Here is a 21213-nt window from a genome sequence, read left to right as displayed (position 1 = left end):
TAAAACAAAAAATATAATATATTAAAAAAAAAAACCACAATACAACATATCGAACTATTTGAATTGGGGAAACACCTTTCTTCCTCAATATGTGACTGCCCTATGACTTTTAAAAAGTGGCACCACAGAGTACACAATGTTCTATGAACCAAGCTGTCTTGGTGTAAATTATAACTTATGACATTTTGCATAACTATTATCTGGGGTTTTTTCAGTCCATCAAATAAACCACTCATACCTAAATCTCATTGCGCTTTTTAAGACGAGACCTAAAAGTTGAATTTGTCCAAGTGATTTTGTTTTGTATAGCACATTAAGTACGTCATTAGTCATACAATAATGTAAAACATTTTTTATGAATAAAAAATTGTCATCATATTCTCAACAAACTGCAAGCCATTACCACAACAAAGAGTTTCCTCACCCTGTCAACAATTAATGAAATACTGTGCTACGCAAAATAAAATGGCAATGTAAGACCTGTTGTAACATTCATACAGTAGTGGCACGATCCAGTATAACAGTAAGCCTTAAGGGATTCTTTGTTGTCCGCATATCAAGGCCTTGCTGGGGAAACCAACAGAACAACCTGCCAAACAATGAACTGTCTGCAACATTCCTTGTCATATTGATCTGACAGTCTGATGTTCTCGAAGTTTTGACGAACTTCGATTGTGCTGTCCACCACACGATGGCTTCAAAATGTCAAGGAATATAACTGAGAAACTGAAAATACAGTCCAGATAACAAACGCTTTCAGCTTGAATGCTGATGACATATAAACCTGTTCATGAAAACCCAGGTTTAAACCAACTGCTGAGACTTAACACAATAAAACTGATTTCTAAGGAAAGGAAATGGGGGCTCCTTGGCTGGTTAAATGGCCTCCTGCTTGGTGATGGTTGTCTGAGGGATGGAGGCCGGCTGCTTGGGCACCGTGGCTATGACGCCCTGAGCCATTTTATAATGTTCTGAGCTTGATGCAGTGGGTGGAGAAGGTATTGGGGTTTCAGGAGTGGCTGAAAAGTAGAATAAAAAGTTCCATAATGTTAGACTGATCGCTCAGCATGTAACTCAGTACAGTGACCATATCTGCCCCTTGGAGGTAAAATGTTTCTTGAAGCAACAATTTTCAGACAAGGAATAAGTACTTTTGTGAAATTTCTGAGAGCATTAAAAATGTTGAGAAAAAAATAACAGAAGTTCTCTTTGACAAAATAAGCCAGATTAGTCTCCATGAAGAACTTAGAGGATTACTCTGCCAAGCTTGTTTGTCCCTCCGGCTACCTGATTGGACTGCAAATGGAGTAGTTTGCCAGTGAGGGAAGTTAACAACCTCGAATAATATTATTCATTTGAATGCCCTTAGGATAATAGTTTTACTTGTCCTATGCCCGTATGCATCCTTGACAAATTCCCTCATTGACAATAACAGCCCAACATTTAAGCCTTTGGTCCCTATTCCCTATCCTATCTATGTAATGTAATGTAATGTAATGATCCCGATTTGTACTTACAAATTTGACCATTGTGGATGGGTGTAGGAACGCTGCTGGCCACGATGACATTGCTGCTGAGGTGCTCCTGGACCAGGTGAGGGTGCAGAGAGTGGGGTGCATGTGGGGCCTCATTGGCGGAACCTGAGATACACAACATGCAAACACACCGTCAGTCATACTTCCCTGAGAAATCACACTGCAGCGCACAGACTTGTCGCATTACACCCCAAACGTATCGAAAAAGGGCTCACCTCCAAGGAGCATTTCTTGCAGCAGGTTGTCAATCTTGGCCATGCCAAAGAGCTTGACAAACTGGATCTGCTCAATCATCTGCCAGGTGATGCTCTGTAATGTCGGTAGCAGGAGGAGCAGCTCCCCAAAACGGCCTCGAGAGTCGTACTGCCTGTCGTTGATGTAGTCCTCCAGACTGACCTGGACCTGGTACCGCATCCGCTTGATCTTCACCGGGTCACTCAGACCTTTCGCATCTAGCAGCACATCGGCATTTAAAGCATTGTGATTTTCAGCACTGTATCTGAGTGATGTGAGAGTATGCGATCTAAGCAAAATATTTCCCTGAATTTAAATGATCTTGCAACATGCAGTCATACCTGGGTCGAAGAAAACTATGGCTTTCAAGCAAGCGTATTCATTGTCGTCTATCTGAAGCTCTTGGAACGGAAGCACCAACTCATCCAAGATTCTTACGGCTACCCTGCTGACTTCCAACTCTGGGCAGTTTCTGGGAATGATGTGGTCATTTCCTGTCAGAGATATTTGTTCAATATCAGTTTAAACATATCAACTTGAGGACAGGATCCAAATTGTTCATGTTGAGACAGCAGTCTCAAATATTTGTGAAAACAAATGTATTTCTTACCTAATAACAACAGATCTTTGTATAGCATAGACCTCTTCGCTGCCCCGAGCAGAAGGTGCTCTCCAGCATGCGCACGCAGCAAAGCCACCTGCAAGAGAGCAACTGTTCATCATTCCCTCCGGCTAATGGTATTTTTATTGAAACCTTGGATTCCTAACATAACTCTCATTTTCCTTACCAGGAGAAGTCTACTCACATAAAGTAACATTATAGATTGCAATATTCCTATTTTCCGAAGTAAATTTATGTTTGTGATAATGCCATGTACAAGGAGGAAAACTTGGGCCTATTCACTGGACAACATTTAAAGAGAAGGAATAAATGGGAGAGACTCAGGCCCATGTCTCTCAAGATACAAGCTGCCACACTGATTCAACATCAGCAATCAGTTACCCAGGCCTGTTCATCACATTGTTAATGATTCTGAATTTTTTTTCAGAAGGGATATAACTTTACAACCAGCTCATCATATTCTAACTCAGGATTAAAATACATTAACTACTCTGGGCAAGTAGTGAGAGCTCAGTCGGCATAATCACAAGGGGCTTTGTACTTACTTGTCATCAAAGCACTTCTGGATTCGGTTAACAGACACTCTTTGACTTAATAATCTTCTTTTGAAAATGGAAGCACCCAAGGAGTCTATTTCATAGAAATTCATGACAATACACCTCAGTGATATTTGCTGGTTGCAGCCTGGAGGATTAGAGCTGCTTTCTTCAGTAGTGGACTAGTTGATGAGTGACTAGAGTGTCTATACACGTCTGTGTGTTCTGTCTGTGTATGAGTCTCACCTGGTCATCCAGGGGCAGGTCACAGAAGGCGGGGATGTATTTGGCCCACTCCACCAAGACCAACAGCTGCTGTTTCATAGACTCGCACACATCTGTGATGGTGGCGATTTTCTTGGTCCTAATGTCACCGTTCAGTATAGGGCCGGGGGAGGTGATCTGAGCTCGGCAGAAGAGAAGAACCGTCAGCAAAGACGGGTGTGGATCGCTCCCAGTCACGTGTGGAAAGAGCGACCGGAGCCCGGTTTGGGTTGGGCCTTACCTGCCTGGAAAGCACATCTGCCTGGATAAGAGCATTGATGGATGGTAAACTACTGTCCTCGTAGCTGGACCTCCGGGTGCTGATTCTGTCTCTTTCGTTCTGCACAGCTGAGAAACACACAGGGGCTCATTTCCCTCGGCTAACTTGTAACACAAATATGCTGAGTCATGTGAGGGGGGGAAATAAGGCTTCCAAGGTTGTCTTGTTTGTCAGTATATGGCTATTATGGCTTAGAAATGTGTGCTCAGCATAAGCTGGACATAGACTTCAGTGCTCCATGGAGTGAACATTAACAAAGTCCTGCTCTTGTGGCGATTGCAACACACACTCTGGGAAGCTTCAACCCAATAGGACTGCCCATGCTGTGACACTGATTCACTGATTGAGAAGTTCCATTTTTACACATGAACCAGATTGCACAAATCACGACTGCTGTTTTTACCCGAAACAATATAGATTGAGCCTGCTCCTAATGACGGTGTAGAGTCAATTTGTACCTGAATGTGATTGTTTTTGACCAGATAAGATGCTCCTACCTTCTTTCTTCATTCCAGCTCTAAAGCATTTCTTCAACCGGCAGTATCTGCACTGATTCCGCTTGTCCTTGTCCACAATACATTGCCTGTTGAACCTGAGGAGGAAGAAAAAAAAGTTTTCAAAATAATTGCGGGGCATGATTACAACATCATGCAAACAACACAGATGAAACACTGCCATCCTTTCACTTCCACTTCTCAGAAAAAGCCCAATCATAAAGATGAGTGCTTCTGGAGCTTCTTGGGTTTCACTTCTCACCTGCAGGAGTACATGTGGTTTTTGCGGACGCTGCGTCGGAAGAAGCCCTTGCAGCCGTCGCAGCTGGACGCCCCGTAGTGCTTCCCCGTCGCCCGGTCCCCGCAGATGGCACACAGCGTGCCCGCCCCCAGGTGGTTTGCAGTGTTCATGTTGGCACTCTCCGCGGGCGAGGAGTCTGACACCAGAGAGACAGAGAGGGAGGGGAGAAAAGGGTGGGGGGGGGGCTGCGGTGAGCAGGACTTTTAGATTAACAGGCCTTCACCCATTATCACCCTTCGTCCTGACTGCGAGGGTTTCCGCATGTAATCTGATGGCATGACGATTCATCCCGATCAAACAATGTGGTTGCAGCCCCTCACGCAGTCAGCAGTCGGATGCATTTAAGGAGGCGTAAACAGCCTCAGTCAATGTGGCTTTCGCTGATCGCTGAACGAAGCTCCCAGAATCTCAGGAGTTCAGACAGAGTCAACAGAGCGTAATTGATGTCGGCGTGATAACCTCTGAAAAGGCAATCACTGAAGACAGTCTTCCTTTCAGCTGCGCTCGTCACCATCAGATTGGATAAATCAATCACCTGAAATAACTGGTTTTCACAATCGTAAATCCCTGCATGGGTTGTAAATGCTTACTCCTGTGAATCATAGGTAACGCAAGTAAATATGAAAATATGCCAAGTGATGTTGAAGGTGAATTACTTTATTGGAGACCTTCTGACCATTCCAACTAAGAGGCAGATGTAGAGTGAAGGTGTGTTTCACTTTAAAGTGAATTTTCTTCACCCTACCTGGGAAATGTTTCCTTTTTGAAAGGCGATCACAAGTAGAAGTCATGGGAGACTGGCAGCCCAAATGAGTCGGTGTCATCTTAACTTCTCGAAAACCATTCATTCAGAGAATCGTTACACTGATTCTCAACCGTGTACACTGTGGGAATTGACCGTTTTTGTAACGGGAGAAGTATGTTCACCACACTCAAAGCACTGCTTTGTTGGAAGACAAATATCTACACACTGTAATTGATCTAAGACCACGTCAGACCACAAGTCTGAGCAAGTTTGGATCAACCCAATATCTCACACTTCCAACTAATACCAAAGTGACCAAAATGCCCCGAGCATGGAGCAGCACGTCTCATAAATCCAAAATCCCTTCATGTTTCATACCCAAGCAGTGACGTGCCAAAGGCCGCCGCACGTTATTATCTCTTCGCAAGCAGAAGAAGAAGAAGAAGATGGACAAATGACCCCCTTTTATACCAACATGGTGTCCTCTGCTGACCAAAGTTTTAAGTTGGTAAAAGTCTCAAAGCTCAACGGCGGAGACCCATATATGTGACTCACCTGCGCCCATGGCGAGCACCTGCATGTTTTCGAACTCCAGTGTGGTGTAGGCCGGGTCCAGGGCCTCGCTGTAGTCTGCCATGTCCATGTCTGCTAGTGCTTTGAACAAACAAAACTCTCAACTACCGGACAGCGGGACAAGAAGACTTGTCCAAGAAGCTAATGTGCCCCACCACCCTACAGACGCCCCCTTCCCTCGATTTGGCCAATTGGCTCCGCCCCATTAAAGGTAGACACTGAAGTCGGGAGGGCTGGATGGGGACTGTGTTATCGTGTGAGGGACTCTGAGGCTGTCAGTGAATGACAGCCGCCTCCTCCTCCTCCTCCTCCTCTTCCTCCTCCTCCTCACATGGATCCAAACCAGAAGAGAGTGGAGTGTCACCTAGTTGATGTTTAACCAAACCTCAATGGGGAATCAGTGCTTTTTTGAGAGAGAGAGCGAAAGAGAGATAACGCAAATTTGATATCCCTTTTTTACCTATGCATCAGGGTTCGCTCTTTCTCCCACTTTCTGTTCATTCCTTCTTTCTTTCTTTCTCCAACACTACTGTGAGTAATAGGTAAGCAATTTCCATATGAGAGCCAGAACAGGTCGAATTGAGGAAGAATCATTTGAGGGAACATCACAATTTTATTCCAGTTGTCCATTTGATAGGAAAGTATTCCTCCACTGGCCCAAACCTCTGAGCAGTGCAAGCGCCAGTGTGCGTTCTATTTTTTTCATGAGAGAAAGGTATAGCTTCTCTACTGTAGCTTTACAGAGGCCCAATAGTCAGAAAAATTCAGCTAATTCTAACAAGCAGAGAAATAATTCTCGCTAAAGCAAACCGTAAACGTCATGTAAAATAATTATTTGTTATACTGAACAGGCGTTGCATGTGATGATGCGCTCTGGTCCAAGCTGAAAACCTGTTTCTTTTGGACAGTCGCCCTTAAAAGATACAGCCTAGGTAAGTTCAGAGGGTTTTCAGGATATCGCAGCATTTTCTAACTTTATAGAGGGAGGGTGGAAGGCCTTTACAAAGCCAACCACCAATGGTCTACCGTGTGGTGTGGTCCAAGACAAAATACAAAAACAAAACACCAACTTACTATCATAGGAATTGATGCAGTTAATGAAATACATGTCCATTCGTGTTCTAACGATTTCCTGAAAGAGAAATTCTGGATCCAATATTATTCAAAAATAAATGCTGCGGTTGCGCAAATTGACGCACCAGTCTACGTAGGTAAATGTGACACAGCAAACAGAGGTTTCTCTGTTTGAAGTAGAAAGAGCGCCAGTACACAGGGATAGGTCAACGATCTGAGGTTCAGCCAAACCTCAGGAGCACTAAACCCCATGTGGGTGAACTCCATAACCAGCGGCCGTAGAGACAATACAGTGGATTCATGATAAACGATTTGCTCCCAGCAGGAAGTCATAACATTCTCTTTCCATGATTAAATATTCACAATTCAGTAAGACACTAAAATAGGCCGTTAACAACCTATGAATCAACTAAACTGCACCACTCCAGGTATGAAGGTGGAGTTACATCCACCCACCTTGTGACCTTTTGAATAATGAGAACTGTGAATCTCTTATTAACCTCGATTGGTCGCTGAATGAGGGGTCACACCAATTGTAGACAAATAATTAGAAGCATTTTGACAAAGCGCCCAGCGCGATGAGCAAATCCCCCAAGGTGAGCAAACAGCATTGAACGTGGCCTAATGGGAGCCTGTGGTCTGCACAGAGGTTGTCGATTACGACATTTCTTCGCGTTCGATTTGTGAGGCTCCTCAGCAATGTCCGTGTTTGCTCAAGATGTTTGTTCATTATTCCAAACCAACTGGGGAATCTGTGTGAAGCTATGAATGAGTCACCAGGAACAAATCTTATCTCCCCTGTCATTAAAACTCTTTTTTATCGCTGCCCTCATCTTATATTTCTGTGCACTCCCCAAGGAACAGGACTGTAAAATATAATCTGAATGGTTATAGCTTTCTTAATCATACGTTGTGACAAAGTGTTCTGATGGGTTAGATAGCACAAGCTAGTTCAAAAACTCGTGCAGTGAGTCTACATATATCTATATATAAAACTGGGGGGTTTTGGGGTCTATCAACAACTAGAAAAAAACATTGAGTCTATACAATTCTATACAAGGGAAAAAACATAACACATGTTAAATTGTTCCCATCGTTACAATCCAAGGCTGCCGGTCCTAATAAATTGGTCGTGCCCGGACTTCTGTCCTACTACAATGCTTATGTTTAATGCTTCTAAACAAATCTTGGGAGTCCTTGTCCTTTAAACAGGGATAACTTCAGCCCCGGTGTCCACCACAGCTGCACGTCCAGCGTAAGGGAGCCGCAACGAAACGCGGTGCAAAGTAGACTTAACCGTCTTATAATCAGTCATCCAAACTCCCTGCACCGAGGCTAAAAGTCAAAGAACCACTCAGAACTGATGTAACACTTGTGTGATTCTCCCCTTTGAAACTTCAAACCACAGTTTGTGAACAAAGTCTATCTTCCGAATAGGAATCTCCGACCACTGACCAAACTCCACTTGCAACCACTGCCTATTTGTACCTTCTCCCCGAATGACTCGATTCCATTTCCCCGAGTCCCATCCCAAAGGGAAGCAGCAGCGAAGCGGCGCGAATAAATCAAAACACGGGGGGGACACACACACCATTGTGGGAATGGGGAACCCTTTACAGCTCGGAGGATTTGGAACCTACTCTACAAGAACGTATTTTGTGCTTTGCGGGAGAGCTCCACCGCAGGAAGGGGAAAAGTGAGTGCCGGTGTAAAAGCCCTGTTTTGCTGTTGTCGACGTAACGGAGGAGAAGACGACGTGAGGCCGACAGGAGCAGCACCTCCGCTCTCTGTTCTCCGGCAGGAGACAGAGGAGATATGTGAGCGTAGTGTCATGGCTAACCCTAACCTTGTCAACAGATTATTATCTGCAACTCACACAGCTTATGCAAGCCGTTCTGGCTAACCAGGGGAATATCTCTGTCTGGTTTAGGTTCTTTTTTTTTTTTTTTCATCCTCATTGACTCCCGTGGAAGAACTTATGGCATTTTGGTGTCCTTTTTGAGGATTTAAGCTTTCTTCTAGTTGTTTAAAAGTGCGTTTATGGCTAACTTTCAAAGTAAAATTTTACTTCCGTCTTTTTTTTTTTTTTTTAAATACCTGTGCTGATTAGAGTTGAAATGAAATGAACCGTCTTTTATAATTCAATCAGGACTGGCGTGATCAATAGTCCTTCCCGGCCTCAGATCCTCACGTATTCAACGCTGATGGCTTAAGCCTCTGTCTTGAATGAGGTCATCACCGTGATTGGTATTGGGCATTGTGATTCGTTTTTGCTCAGTGAGATCTCTTTAAAAGGAATATAGAGCTCTATATTTTTTTAACAGAATGCAATATTTAGGGAGAGAAAACCAAGAGGAGGGAATCAAAGGGGCCATCAGAGTAAAAAAAACTAATGTCAGTTAAAATCTTAAAACAGTTCTCATAATCCTCAGCCAGAGGTTCTATTTGGTCTTTGGGTAATGATAAACCACTAGGGCCTGTTTCTTTCGCACAGGATTCCATAAGATCCCCGGCTATTACTGGGTAATAAAGACCTTGGCAAATAAAGTTGAGAAGTGTCTAGTTCGGAGGAAAGATAGCATTGGCTATGATTTCTCACTTAGTCTCCAAATGACTGTAAAGGTGTGTGCCGTGTGTCTCTGTGGAGGAGTCTTTCAACATACACGTTCAACTTTTTCCTATGCGGACGTGATTTGTTTTACTTTGTTAAAAATCTGCACTGCCATTTAAAAAAAAAAAGATTGAAACATGATGATGTGGAGGAGGCGGCTGTCATTCACATGGTGACGCCTTCCATCTTCATGAAATAACAATTTCCATTTATTGGACAAAATTCAGCTTCAGAAATTGTAGAATTGGTCACTCCAATAGTTTATATGCATATTTAGATATATATTTGAATGTACAAATATACCCAAATTTGATTTCCTATCAAATGACTGACGAAAAACCCTAAAAGTTTGTCTCTGTGCACCAAATAAGTAAACAGTTGCATCAATAAACATCCAGAGCGATGTGCGGCGTAAATCAATCACAGCGTGAGATAAGCTTCTGTAATAATTAACTGTTGTTTTGCTGAGGACTCATTTTGGCTACCAACCCAATCACTCCTGTCAGCAACATGGCTCCGGGCCCTCTTATCTCCCTGAGACCCCCAGTCATCAGTTTATCAATGCACATTTAACCCCAATATCTTCAATAACAGCTTAAAAGCTCCGTCAGAGGAGGCCCACTGGTGCATTTCTCAACTAAAACCAAATGGGAAAAACATATAAATCCCTTATTGCAGGCGACTGTTCTCGGATTTTTGTCATTTTATCTTATTTGCAACATTAACACTGGTTAGGACTTGAAAGCCCTTCACTACACCACGTACATGTTTTCAGTGTTATGTCAACTTGGTTATTTCATATTTTGGGTTTAAATGGAAAGTGCCTTCTACTGGCACCAGAGTTGGCCTAGATTAGAACCATTGAGCACTACCGCCACCGTGTGGACATGTAGTATTACTGCATGTTTTCTTGACTGTTTTCAGCCAGTATGTGCACAAACTGTTGGATCAGGTATTTTTTATTATTATTTCACCAACAGTCTATGACAGAGAGGTGTATTGTCTTGCAGTCATCAAACTTGCAGTTTAGACATTTCATTTCACTACTTTAATACGTATTCTCTCCAAATTACACTATATACAAATTAAGACCTCAGACGTTTTAACATTTGTTTTGTTAGTGGCCCAGAACCTTACCTGCCCACAAAGCAGCATTACGGCTGAGACACAATCAAACTGTAGCTTGTTGACCTGCTCTTGTTTGGAATAAAAATCAACACGCTCCATTAGTTCCAGTATAGCTCTCCCACCATTATTTTAGAAAGCGCTCTCGTTTGTCCTCCCCTTTACCTGGATTGGTGAAGTGCAGCGCTCCATTTTCACCATACATCCCTGTGTAGGCCGAGCCCTGATAGTGCTCTGGCCAGCTGTGCATGGGCCCATGAGCCCCGGGCTTGGAGTAGGGCGCTGCCGTCTCAGCCCGGGCCACAACGAGAGGGTGAGGGAGCGCTGTCAACGCCGCGGTGCTGCTTTCTGCCGGGGGCCAGGGGAGCGGCTGCAGGGGCCCCAGGGAGAGTGGCAACAGGGGATAATCCCCTAATGCCTGTCACAATGAGATTTGATTGGAAACCTGAACACTGGGCTTAATGGTGTCAAGTGAACAGTGTGTGTAATACCCAACCTCCTTTTGCACCGCTAATCAGGTGCCGTGCCTCGGGTTTAAACGTCTGCTGTAGATCAGTCGATTATCATATTTCATTCTTGTTGACTGTAGAACAGTTCAACAATATAAACGTAGTACTATATTAGGTAAATGTTATGGGCATTCTTGTTCTTTATTTTATTTTCATTTTTTAATCTGCTGTAGGTGAGGAGGTTGACATTTAGATGATGTGGCTTTAAGAATCCCACATGTTATATGAAATGGTCTGCATGATGCACAAAAACAAGCTTCTATTTAACATCCAATTCACATTACAATGTGTACAGATGAATATTCAAGCTTGGTTAATCAAGATGAAAAAAAAATGACTTCAATCTTTATGGAGTGAATATCATGTAATTTTCCCCGTTTGAATGTCGACAAAATAATGTTCTGGAATTGTATAGTCCACCACTACGGGGCAACAGACAATCTACTCTAGATTATTTCTCCTATTACAGCAAACCGTGATGGATTGCGATCCCACCTCACCGTAACTCAGATTGACGTGATTAACAATTGTAATGGCTATATCTGGGGAAAATATTCGACCATGAAAGTGAAACTGACATTCTTTGGTCTGGTCCATCCGTCGTGGGTGTAAGTGGAGGATGAAGTGTCCCTGGTACTGTCATTCACTCAGGCTGTGATATGCTCAGCACTCCGCAGCCCGGTCTCTTGGCAAACACGCGTGTCGCTGCCGGGCTGTCCAATGGCTCCGCTGTGTTTACATTCAGCAACTGATTCTGCAAACAGCGCGGCTCAGGGTTTGTCCAGGCGGTGGCCGTTGGTGCAATTAATCCCCTGTGGCCAACATGGAGTTATGTCACTTGCAATGCGGAATAATTCTCCATTGGTGCAGTTCGGCATATCAGTATGGAATCGTGTCTTGCTTGAATTGTTAGCACATTCAATTCTCTCCCATTGCTGCCGAACTCTGATATATTGCTGACTAATGTTTAAAGTAACGATTTTTTGGATACCACTCTCAGCACGATATGCCGTTGGCACACTTTTTTTTTTTTTTTTGTTCAAACACAGAAACATAGTATAACCCGCTCGGCCATAAAGTAGTTTAGTGTACACAGCTGCCAAAGAAATGCATTTGTAAAACGAACGTCCTGGTTTTCGGACGATCCGTTTAGCGCAAGGTAGCCAAACCAATCCTTTCCGAAAAGCTTGTTTTTGTGCTGTATCACAACTGTCAGCTTTATGTTCCGACGCAAAGAGCTGGAATAAAGATGGAATGACGCCATGGTCACCGTTTCACTGTCTTCACGTTTGGGCATTATGATGTTATGTCCGGGATGTCCGGTTATTTTTGTTTTGGCCCTTGTTATTTCCGATGCTGTTGTCGTTCACGTTGGTGCTGGAGGCCTCATCTAGATGACCTGAGCCCTGTTTGCCAATCTCACACAAGTAGTTTGGCTCAGTTTGGCTTTATATGACAACCATTGTTACAACTGTTAATCATCAAACTTTTCTTTTCTCATTGATAGAAGCAGTGAGATCCTTCCACATACCACTCCCATCCGTGAAGGAATAATGGAGGCTGAGGTTGAATATGTTTGCTTTTTTTATCCAGTAAAACATTTTTTACATACGGTACGTTTTCCAATGTAGCACTACAGTATGTATGCTGTAAATATAGAAATTTGGCATTACAATTGTTATGGTTGAAATGAAGGATGACCGTTCCCAATTTTTGATTTGACCCAATTTTCCCAATGCTAATGTGACCAGGGCCCTGTAGAAATAAATGTGGAACTTAAAACTGTGGAACTGTGGTTTTATCGGAATAAAATCGATTCCATATCAGAATTAAACCTATTCGAAAGATTTAACCAAAACAACCCGCACCGACTGTGTGTGGGTTGGTGTGAAACTCTCTCTATTGTGCAGCTGAAGAGCTCTATTCTTCCCCTTCGCCATTACTCAGAAGAATCAACATGGATTTTGAAAAGAACATGTTTGTGGCCCGTTGCAGGAATGTGGAGTGTGTGTGTGTGTGTGTGTGTGTGTGTGTGTGTGTGTGTGTGTGTGTGTGTGTGTGTGTGTGTTTGTGTGTGTGTGTGTGTGTGTGAGAATGAGGAGGAGGACTGGAAGCGTTGATGTCCTGTGTGGTGGTTTCTATGGCCTGGCAGAGTCTGCGATCTGATGGATGACAGCATGCAAAACCCATAAACCCCCTGTGACTTGTTTGTTTCCGTCAGTTTCATGGCACGTTTAATAGTTTCCTTTTTATTGACGGCTTCTATTTTTTACCTGTACAACTCGCAACATCCCCAGAATGAAAGTATGGGTTGCGTCACCCCGTTTAAACCCCACCGCCTTGTTGCACTTTCTAGCACCTCGCGTCCAGTCCCTTCCGGCCTTGACATCCTCCATTTTCTCTGACATCATCCCCACCACCAGGCCCGTCTCCGCTTTCCCCGTCCTGTTTTTTTTCTATTATTATTATTTTTTTTTTCCAGTTTTATAACAACCTCCGTATCTCTGCCGTCACACCTTCCTGAATTGCACCCGTGCCGGAAAGCCTTGATGCAAACGACGGCGGGCCAGCTAGATTACCGGTTTAAATCTCCCAAAAGGGGCCCCGAAAAAAGCCTTCGGAGAGGGAACGCGAAGAGAACCGGAGCAGCTGTCTCACACCTGATCCCCACCCCCCCTCCCGAGACCAGAGGAGTCAAAGCCAGAGAGTGTACTCACTGAATGGAAGTTCCAAACTGGAAGTGACTTGTGGTTTGACGTTGACCATGGCGTCGTCGCGTCTTCCCTGCCGCTCTTGCTTCAAAGCATGTCCCGTACAAATGCACCGCTACCTCCTCGTTTTCTCCGTTTCCAAACCAAAAAGGTGTGAAATGTGGAAGTTTGGCACAGGCTGCCGCTGTGTGAGAAGGGTGTTGGTGCGAGGTAAGGCCGGCGTCGCTGCTGTTATCTTATTGATTTTCCTAATCTGGGCAAATGTGGGTGGAGAGGTTAAACAGTAACCAGGGCTCGTATGGACACCAAGCTATATGGCAGCCGTCGCTATGGCAACAAGATGATAGAAACTCAAATAGACGTGGAGTTATTATGTGTTTCGCCCCCTTTTTCCCGTCGTGGGATGGACAGTTCTTTTTCAGAAAGTGAAAATATGAGGGGTGAATAAAAGTTTGGACAAAAGGAAAAGGAGAAAGTGGGTGTAGGAGAAACAAAAAAAAACAGGGAGTGGCGTAGAAGGAGCAGTGGAGAATGTACTGAGGGAGGCAGCGAAGAGACTGGCCTACATGACGTTTGTTTTGGTATGGAAAAAATGTATTCATTTATTTCCCCTCTCGCCTATTTAAATCAACAAACAAAGTTAATATTGATATATTTCAATGGATGCACCTTTTGGGATATTAGCTGTGAGGGCCAAATTCCGAATAAAATCTTTTAGTGTAGTTCAATAATAGCTCCACAACACTGGCCATGTTGAATATTAATCAGTTTATTATTCACAAGCACCATTTCTCACAGAAAGCTTTCCAAAGAGATATTTTTGTGTGAAAAAAAGTTTTTGTTGATCATTTGGGATTTTTGTGCGATAGTTCTTCGTCTAAGGTTTTGTTTTGGTAGTGTGTATTTTATGCCTGTGCGCATGTGTTGGCAGAATTTCCTAAGAAGTCCACATCCCTTCCTCATATTTGCAGCCATAAAAGCTACATTAGACTGTTTTACAGCAGAGAGGTTTCCCCCAGGGATTAATGGAGCGAGGAGAGTAAGTGCAATAGTTCCTGTGGCTGAAAGTGTTGCATTGGAGCCTTTTATGACTAATTAATAAAGTATAGCGCAATACCTAAAGTGAGAGACAGATATCCAGGAATATCTTTGTTTTATTCAGCAAGTCGCTTAAAAAAAGTCACATACAAAAAATTGATGATGTAAGAGAATCACTACCTCGTCCAGGTGTATGATTCAACTGTCATCCACATAAAAATAAAAATAGATAAAAGTGCTTCATTCTTTTGAAAATGCCTCAAAATTGTTCATTAAACTACATTATTAACAGTGCAAATCAAGAAACAAATGTTTTGGGATGTGTTAAGATGTTATTATAATTGGAATATATTAGAGTAGAACCTTGAGATACTATTTACGATATTATTCCAGATGTGATGTACAGTACTTATAGATTTGCAGCACTGGATTCATTCTATTGTGTATTTAAAATTATCCAATAAATGTTACAAATGACAGTAGTGGTGATTAAATCAATATTATATTTGTATAAAAGTGTTTTTTAATTAAAATCTCACAAAATAATACTGGAATTGCTCTGTGTTGTTTTTCTTCCTAAAAGCTTCTTTCTCTCTTGTTCTTGGCTGTACACTGGTTTCTCCAACAGCCGCCTCCGTAGCTGGAGGGACAGTCTGAGCACGACCTGCCCACCCTGTAGGGAGCCTCCCCCACCCAGTTCCCCCTGCGGGAAGAAACCAATATCTGAGGTCATCTGGGAGCTATTATGTCTCTTAATATAAATAATGACTTTTTAGGATTAGTTTTTCTTTTAAATGTTCCAATATACCGATCGTTGACTCAATAATAAATGCACTGATACTAATGTTAAAGATAATAACAGCACACCACTAGTACAGTGGTATTCCAACTTCCCAAAAAGCACAAATAAAAATGCGTCATATGCAAACGAACGCAGTTTATAGTAAATCACGTTGAGCAGTCACATCCATTTGTGGCTTTTATGCCTATTCACACAGGCTAATGGGGGCAGAAAGGTGCACTACTAATGGAATGGTAATAACCATGAAAGCAAATAATGAAAATAAAGTAAAGAAATAATTCAAAATGAATAAATTATTATCCTATTAGATTTCGAAAAAATAATTTAAATTAACATATTTCATGAAATGTAATTGGTCATGTCAAATTAGCGCTCAAATTTATTCCATTTTAGGTAGATCCGTGTGTGTGTGTGTGTGCGTGTGTGCGTGCGTGCGTGCGTGTGTGGGGACCACTATCTGCAGGACTCACTTGACCGAGTAATTGCAGACCAGGAGCGTGGCCTCCTTCCAGGAGCTTCCGAACACTTGGATGTTGGAACACTTTCTCAGGGCACACCCCACTCTGCTGGTGCTGGCCCAGACCATCTGAAAACACCAGCACATACTGTGTCAGTTAGAGCAGGGGTTCACATCACAAACCAATACACGGCGTTTCCTGCAACAAGGCTACACACAGAAAATGTACACATCAAATACACTCATTGCATCATTTGGTGGGGAGCTGGGGTGTGTACCTGCGTGTAGTGGGAACATACGGATCCGCTGCACCTGCTGGGGAAGGCGAAGTGACGTCTCTCGTCGTGCCAGGACCGCACCAGGTCGGCGATGGAGCGATACCTGCAGAGCGAGAGTTCAGATCCGCTCACTCATCTCGGAGGGATGCACTCCTCGATTCTACGCACGTGCTAATAAACAAACACATGTTATTGTTGACAGGCGGCGGGGCTCCTCCGTACCGTCCGGAGCTGATCGACAGGTTCTGGCCCATGTATCTCAGCGCGTGCGTTGGACCGTGCTCCCACACGCAGCGCGACGCCCACGAGTCAGCCGATTTGGCCAGAGCCTCGTCCCACACCTGAAAAGAGAGAGGGAGGCGGAGAAGAGGTCAGGTAACACCGTTCAGACCACTGAGAGGGGAAGGACATCATTCTGCATTGCTCTTAAAAGCAGAGCACAGAGGATCATGGGAAAGTCTCCACACCTTGTTTTGTTGCAACATTCCTGCTGATATTGTTGTGACTGTCCATTCTTTCACCCCGACTGTGTTTATGTAAATCTTTCCATGCTTCTTTTTTTTGTACCATAATTGAAGGAATATTTTTAACTGCTTTTATTAATATAAAAATCGAAAACAGCTTTAATTATATCAATATAAAAAAAAATATATAATGATATGGGTAAACAGTGTGTGTGTGTGTGTGTGTGTGTGTGTGTGTACAGTATATGTATAAAGAAATAGTATTTATTACAAACAATTATTTCTATTTTTCATGGACACAATATCCACTTCCATGGTGTTTTGTTGAGTTCATGACATTAAAACCCTTGGACCTCGGAAGATGGCCCCTGTTTTCCTTACTAGAGCTCCATTTGAACCCACCGGGTCGTAAGACGCTCACCATGTACTCCATGTTGGCGGCCGGAGGAAAGACCTGGGAGCGCGCTCTGTTGTGGTAGTCCAGCAACGCGCTCATGTCCCTGGAGCCCAGCACGGCTCTCCTCCGCCTGGTGCGAGGCGCAGGGAAACCCCGCAGGGTTGGATCCGCCTCGGAGGCAACATCCGTGACAGTGCCTCTGAGGCGCCCCGTGGGGCCCTTAGGGTTGAGGGGCCCCACGGAACCCGGCAGCACAGCCGCAGTGGGAGGGACTGTCCACAGGGTGGCGGCCAAGAGCAGCTGAATGGTAGCGGCGGCCAGTTGTTTCTTCTGCAGAAGACTGGAGCAGTGTCCCGTCAGCTTCTAGTGAGGACAGGACAACTTTTTATATTTCTTTTGAATGTACTTTGAATTTTAATTAATTAATTACAGTTTATATAAGCAATAAAGGAATTGATTCACTTCTGTATTATATTAGATGTGTATTATCTGAAAAAATAATTAATCTTGGCCAAATAAATTGAAACAACTGGCATGATTGTGTGAATTATTTAAAACCTGAAAAGTAAAAATATGTTAATACCCATTGTAAAATATGTGTTAGGAAGACATGGAGTGGATGACAAAAATAAATGAAATTATAAAACAAGACAACAATATAATAAAATCTACTGAATGGGAGCTTTTATCTAAGTAAACATCACCAATAGCACAAGGTAATTCAAAACATTCTCTCAAAGATATTAAATGGGCTTCAAAGTCATTCAAATGAACAGCTCAATGGATTGCACTGTATGCACCGTCTCTACTCATGCACCCTATATCATCGAGCACACTTTACAAAAGCATTTTCCTGGACATGAATCATTATTCCCAGTTTCACTGCAGCATAGAAAAGTGAATGGCAACAATCCCACTTCAAAATTGCTGTGCGTCCAAAGCCCAAACCCTCATACCTTCATCATGGGATCCTTCCAGACTATGTTCCAGACTGGGAGCTGAGGAGCAGGGGAGATCCACGCTTCAGCACCAGTCTCTGCGAACAAGACAGCTTGACATGTGCGGTGGGGGAAATATAACTGGGCCAAGTTCCCTCCGAGGGCATCTGACGTACACACTCCCCTGTTCTCGTCTTCCTCCCACTGGGTTCAGGGGCTCAGCAAACTGTCTCCACACCAGATTTAGCTGCATCAACACAATAAAATGTAAAGGTGTGGTCCCTCTCTGAAGCCCTGTAGAAAATCACCAATACAGGGTATTATATTGTGTTAATTAATTGTGTTTCTGCTCTCTAATGTCTGCTGATAATAGAACATTTACTAGCCCCTTCCCAGTAAAAAACACAATAAAAGGGATTAAATAAGCGTATCATGGGGGAACAAAGGTGCATTAAACACAGTCTCCGGCTGCTGTCGGTTCCAGGAGAAGGGCCCCAGACACCAAAACCCCTCAGGACTCAAGATGCACGGGACCCAAGTCAAAGAAATAACAATTATACGAATAAAGGAACATAAAGTCCTCATATGCAGCTTCTGGAACGTGGGGATATTGCAAACTAACTCTTCAGATCATTGCGTTAAAAGGAGTTTGGTGATTGAAACGGCGACTGGTGCCATGTTTGAGCTTCCATCAGTTGACTTGCACAAATGCACCAATATTGTGTATTTACTTTTTTTTAAATAAGCCAATGACCGCCAGGCGTTCTAGGGGCATTTCAGAGAATGGTAAATGGATGAGCACAGGAGCCCAATCCTATGTGGGAAAACTTTACCGACAATTAACTGTTTACTGACACCGGTGCTTCAATGGCTTAACATGCCGCTGGTGTGGGAGGAATTTTGCAGACTCATAAAAGAGTATTTATCGAGAGCAGATCATGGCGCTCTTTGAAGAGGTAAAGAAAAAAAAATAAAATAATCCCTCCATGATTTATGACAAGGGAAATTTGTTGACAGAAGTAGGCCATGCGGGGTGGATGGAAACAGCTAATGACAACAGCGCAGTTTCCCGATTCGTTAAATAATGGAATTGAAGTGACACAATATGGTAAAATAATGACATTAATGTCGGACTTGAATCCTTTCGGGTCCAATCGGACTGGATTGTACAGAAAACAGATCATACTCCCTACACCACAATGGCTTTGTGACAACAAGGCTACAGTATGAACTGACTTCAATTTGAAGATGCCCACACTCAAGACCCTGGGTTTCTCCAGTTGTCCTCACAATAGAAAGCAGTAACGTGGCATAAATGTCTTTGCCCTGGACTCGGTTTAAAAATCTGATTTACAGAAGAAAGATTAGAGCTGATCTCGGTCTAAGTTAAGGTTTAAATTAAATCTTTGGATTAGGGGATGTGGGCCTCCAGGTCGACCTGGACAACAGGAAACGGATGATCTGGACGAAGAGCAGGATCAGGACCAGACAGAAGGAGCCGACTACTCCTTCACCACCTTAGTCTAGGACTTCCTAGTTTAGAAGGAATTAATCTCGACATCAGCAACATCTCAGAAAGGCATTTTTAAATTCTGCACACAGCCGGTTTCAGGTCGACTTCTTAAACTCTGGTTGGGTTGAGTGTGGTCGGACTTCGTGTCTGGGTGAGGGAACGGCTTCAAAGGAGCCGCGGGTCCGAGCCGCGCGGGAAGATCGATGACCAAGTTCACTTTAAACTCCGCGTCGCGTCTCGCTGTTGCTCTGTATGTTTGAAGTCTGCATCTGTATCAAGTCACATCTTCGGGACCGCAAACGCCCTTGAACATAAAATGGGCCTTTTCAGCTCGACTTACGCCCGCAAACCTCTGGACCATACGTGTTCCTTTCTCTTCTAATGTCCTGATAGTACGCACGGTGAAGTTGTTCTCAAAAAGAACTCAGTGTTAATACCTACCAGCTTCCAGACCAAGTGAAGTTTAAGAGAACAAACAAACAAAAAAAAAAACCCTTGAATATCGTTTTCTGTTCACATTGCACCACCCTGGCATAATCAAACCGTTATCTCTGCAGTGGACACGGATGGAATTTTTTCGGTGCTGCATGACGGATGAGTGTGCCCACTCCACCGACAAAGAAGCCTTTGTTAAAGCCCTGTATTTAAATTTAGCAACGGGCACGTTCATGTCAGTTCTGACACATAGTTAGTAACTCTATCATGGCACATCAAAGGGGAGAGAAATGTGGAGGAGCGAGATAAAACGCATCCATCACGCGCAAGGGACTCACGGACCTGTCGGACCTTAAGGACCAAAGATGGAGCGTATTGTATGAATAATGTCGAAATATATTTCACACTTGTATTACTTGATAAACTGTTACTGAAAATACAAAAGTAAAAAAGGCTGGAAAGGTGGACGGACATGGTCAGCATTTGGCTTATGCCGGGTCCAGGCCCGGGGGACGTGGATGGAGATGTTTCATGTAGCAGCGTGGTGCGAGTTGGTGGAGCCCCTGTTTTTGGCAGCCTAAAAATAATTTCTCCCTTGTAACACCAAGTCCCTCGTAGCAGACCAAGTTTTTTTATATTGTTAGTTCAGTTTTTTATCGAACACAGACACTGAAATAAGGAATGCGTTAAACAATAATTTCATTCTGCATTGAAAAAAAGTTAAATACACAGTATAATTGTCGTAGTCGTAATGGAATATAAAAATAAATACACATATAAATGCACATAAATTAATACATTTGCAGAGTGAACAGTTCCTGATGGAATCTCCCTACCCTTGAAAGAAAAAAAATCTACATCAAATGCTAATACCAGATCTTAAATATATATGTGCTTTGCGGCAGAAATCCAATGCAAAGCGACAGCGCATGACAGCGTTGATTCACACGGCAGGTTGGATTTATTCCTGAGCATGGCCGACACGTTCATTAGAGCAGAGGTCTCCAGGGCGTCGGGCCTGGGCAGCCATGGACCTCAGATGCCACTAGAGCGTCATCCTGCATGCGGCACAATGATGTCATCTGTCATTTTGAGACTCTGGGCCGCCTTTCGCTTCTTGCATACGCAATCGTGCTGTGATCACGGTGGAAACGTCCAGGTCCAGAAAAGTCAAGATCCTGCCGTGTTTTTGCTCCAGCCATGCGCTGATCAGTGGATTTCACCGCGTTAGTTGGACGTCTGGGTTTCTCGGTAATTGGCAAATCCACATAGTTGAC

General features: G+C 43.5%; 2 protein-coding genes across 3 annotated transcripts; both read right to left on the bottom strand.

The window, feature by feature from the left end:
* Positions 1–876: 876 nt before the first annotated feature.
* hnf4a (hepatocyte nuclear factor 4, alpha) lies at positions 877–13669 on the bottom strand (the record flags this gene model as incomplete). 2 transcript variants are annotated; one of them, XM_080014803.1, is made up of 10 exons in its annotated part: positions 877–1019; positions 1518–1640; positions 1751–1987; positions 2111–2263; positions 2380–2467; positions 3174–3329; positions 3433–3539; positions 3969–4063; positions 4228–4402; positions 13621–13669. In XM_080014803.1, the coding sequence occupies 10 exons, from the start codon at positions 13667–13669 to the stop codon at positions 877–879; spliced, it is 1326 nt and encodes a 441-aa protein (XP_079870929.1). The 2 variants fall into 2 exon arrangements, with proteins under 2 accessions (XP_079870929.1, XP_079870930.1); XM_080014804.1 differs by lacking the exon at positions 13621–13669 and adding an exon at positions 5567–5663.
* A 1471-nt stretch (positions 13670–15140) lies between these two features.
* On the bottom strand, positions 15141–18012 carry r3hdml (R3H domain containing-like; the record flags this gene model as incomplete). The annotated part of the gene is made up of 6 exons (XM_080015231.1): positions 15141–15355; positions 15925–16040; positions 16190–16292; positions 16412–16530; positions 17075–17413; positions 18007–18012. The coding sequence occupies 6 exons, from the start codon at positions 18010–18012 to the stop codon at positions 15229–15231; spliced, it is 810 nt and encodes a 269-aa protein (XP_079871357.1). The 3' UTR covers positions 15141–15228.
* Positions 18013–21213: the final 3201 nt, after the last annotated feature.

The sequence above is a fragment of the Zeus faber genome, assembly GCF_960531495.2.
Source record: "Zeus faber genome assembly, chromosome: 15".
NCBI lineage: Eukaryota > Metazoa > Chordata > Actinopteri > Zeiformes > Zeidae > Zeus > Zeus faber.
The sequence above is the reverse complement of the archived record's forward strand: the minus strand, read 5'-3'. Positions and strand labels throughout refer to the sequence as shown.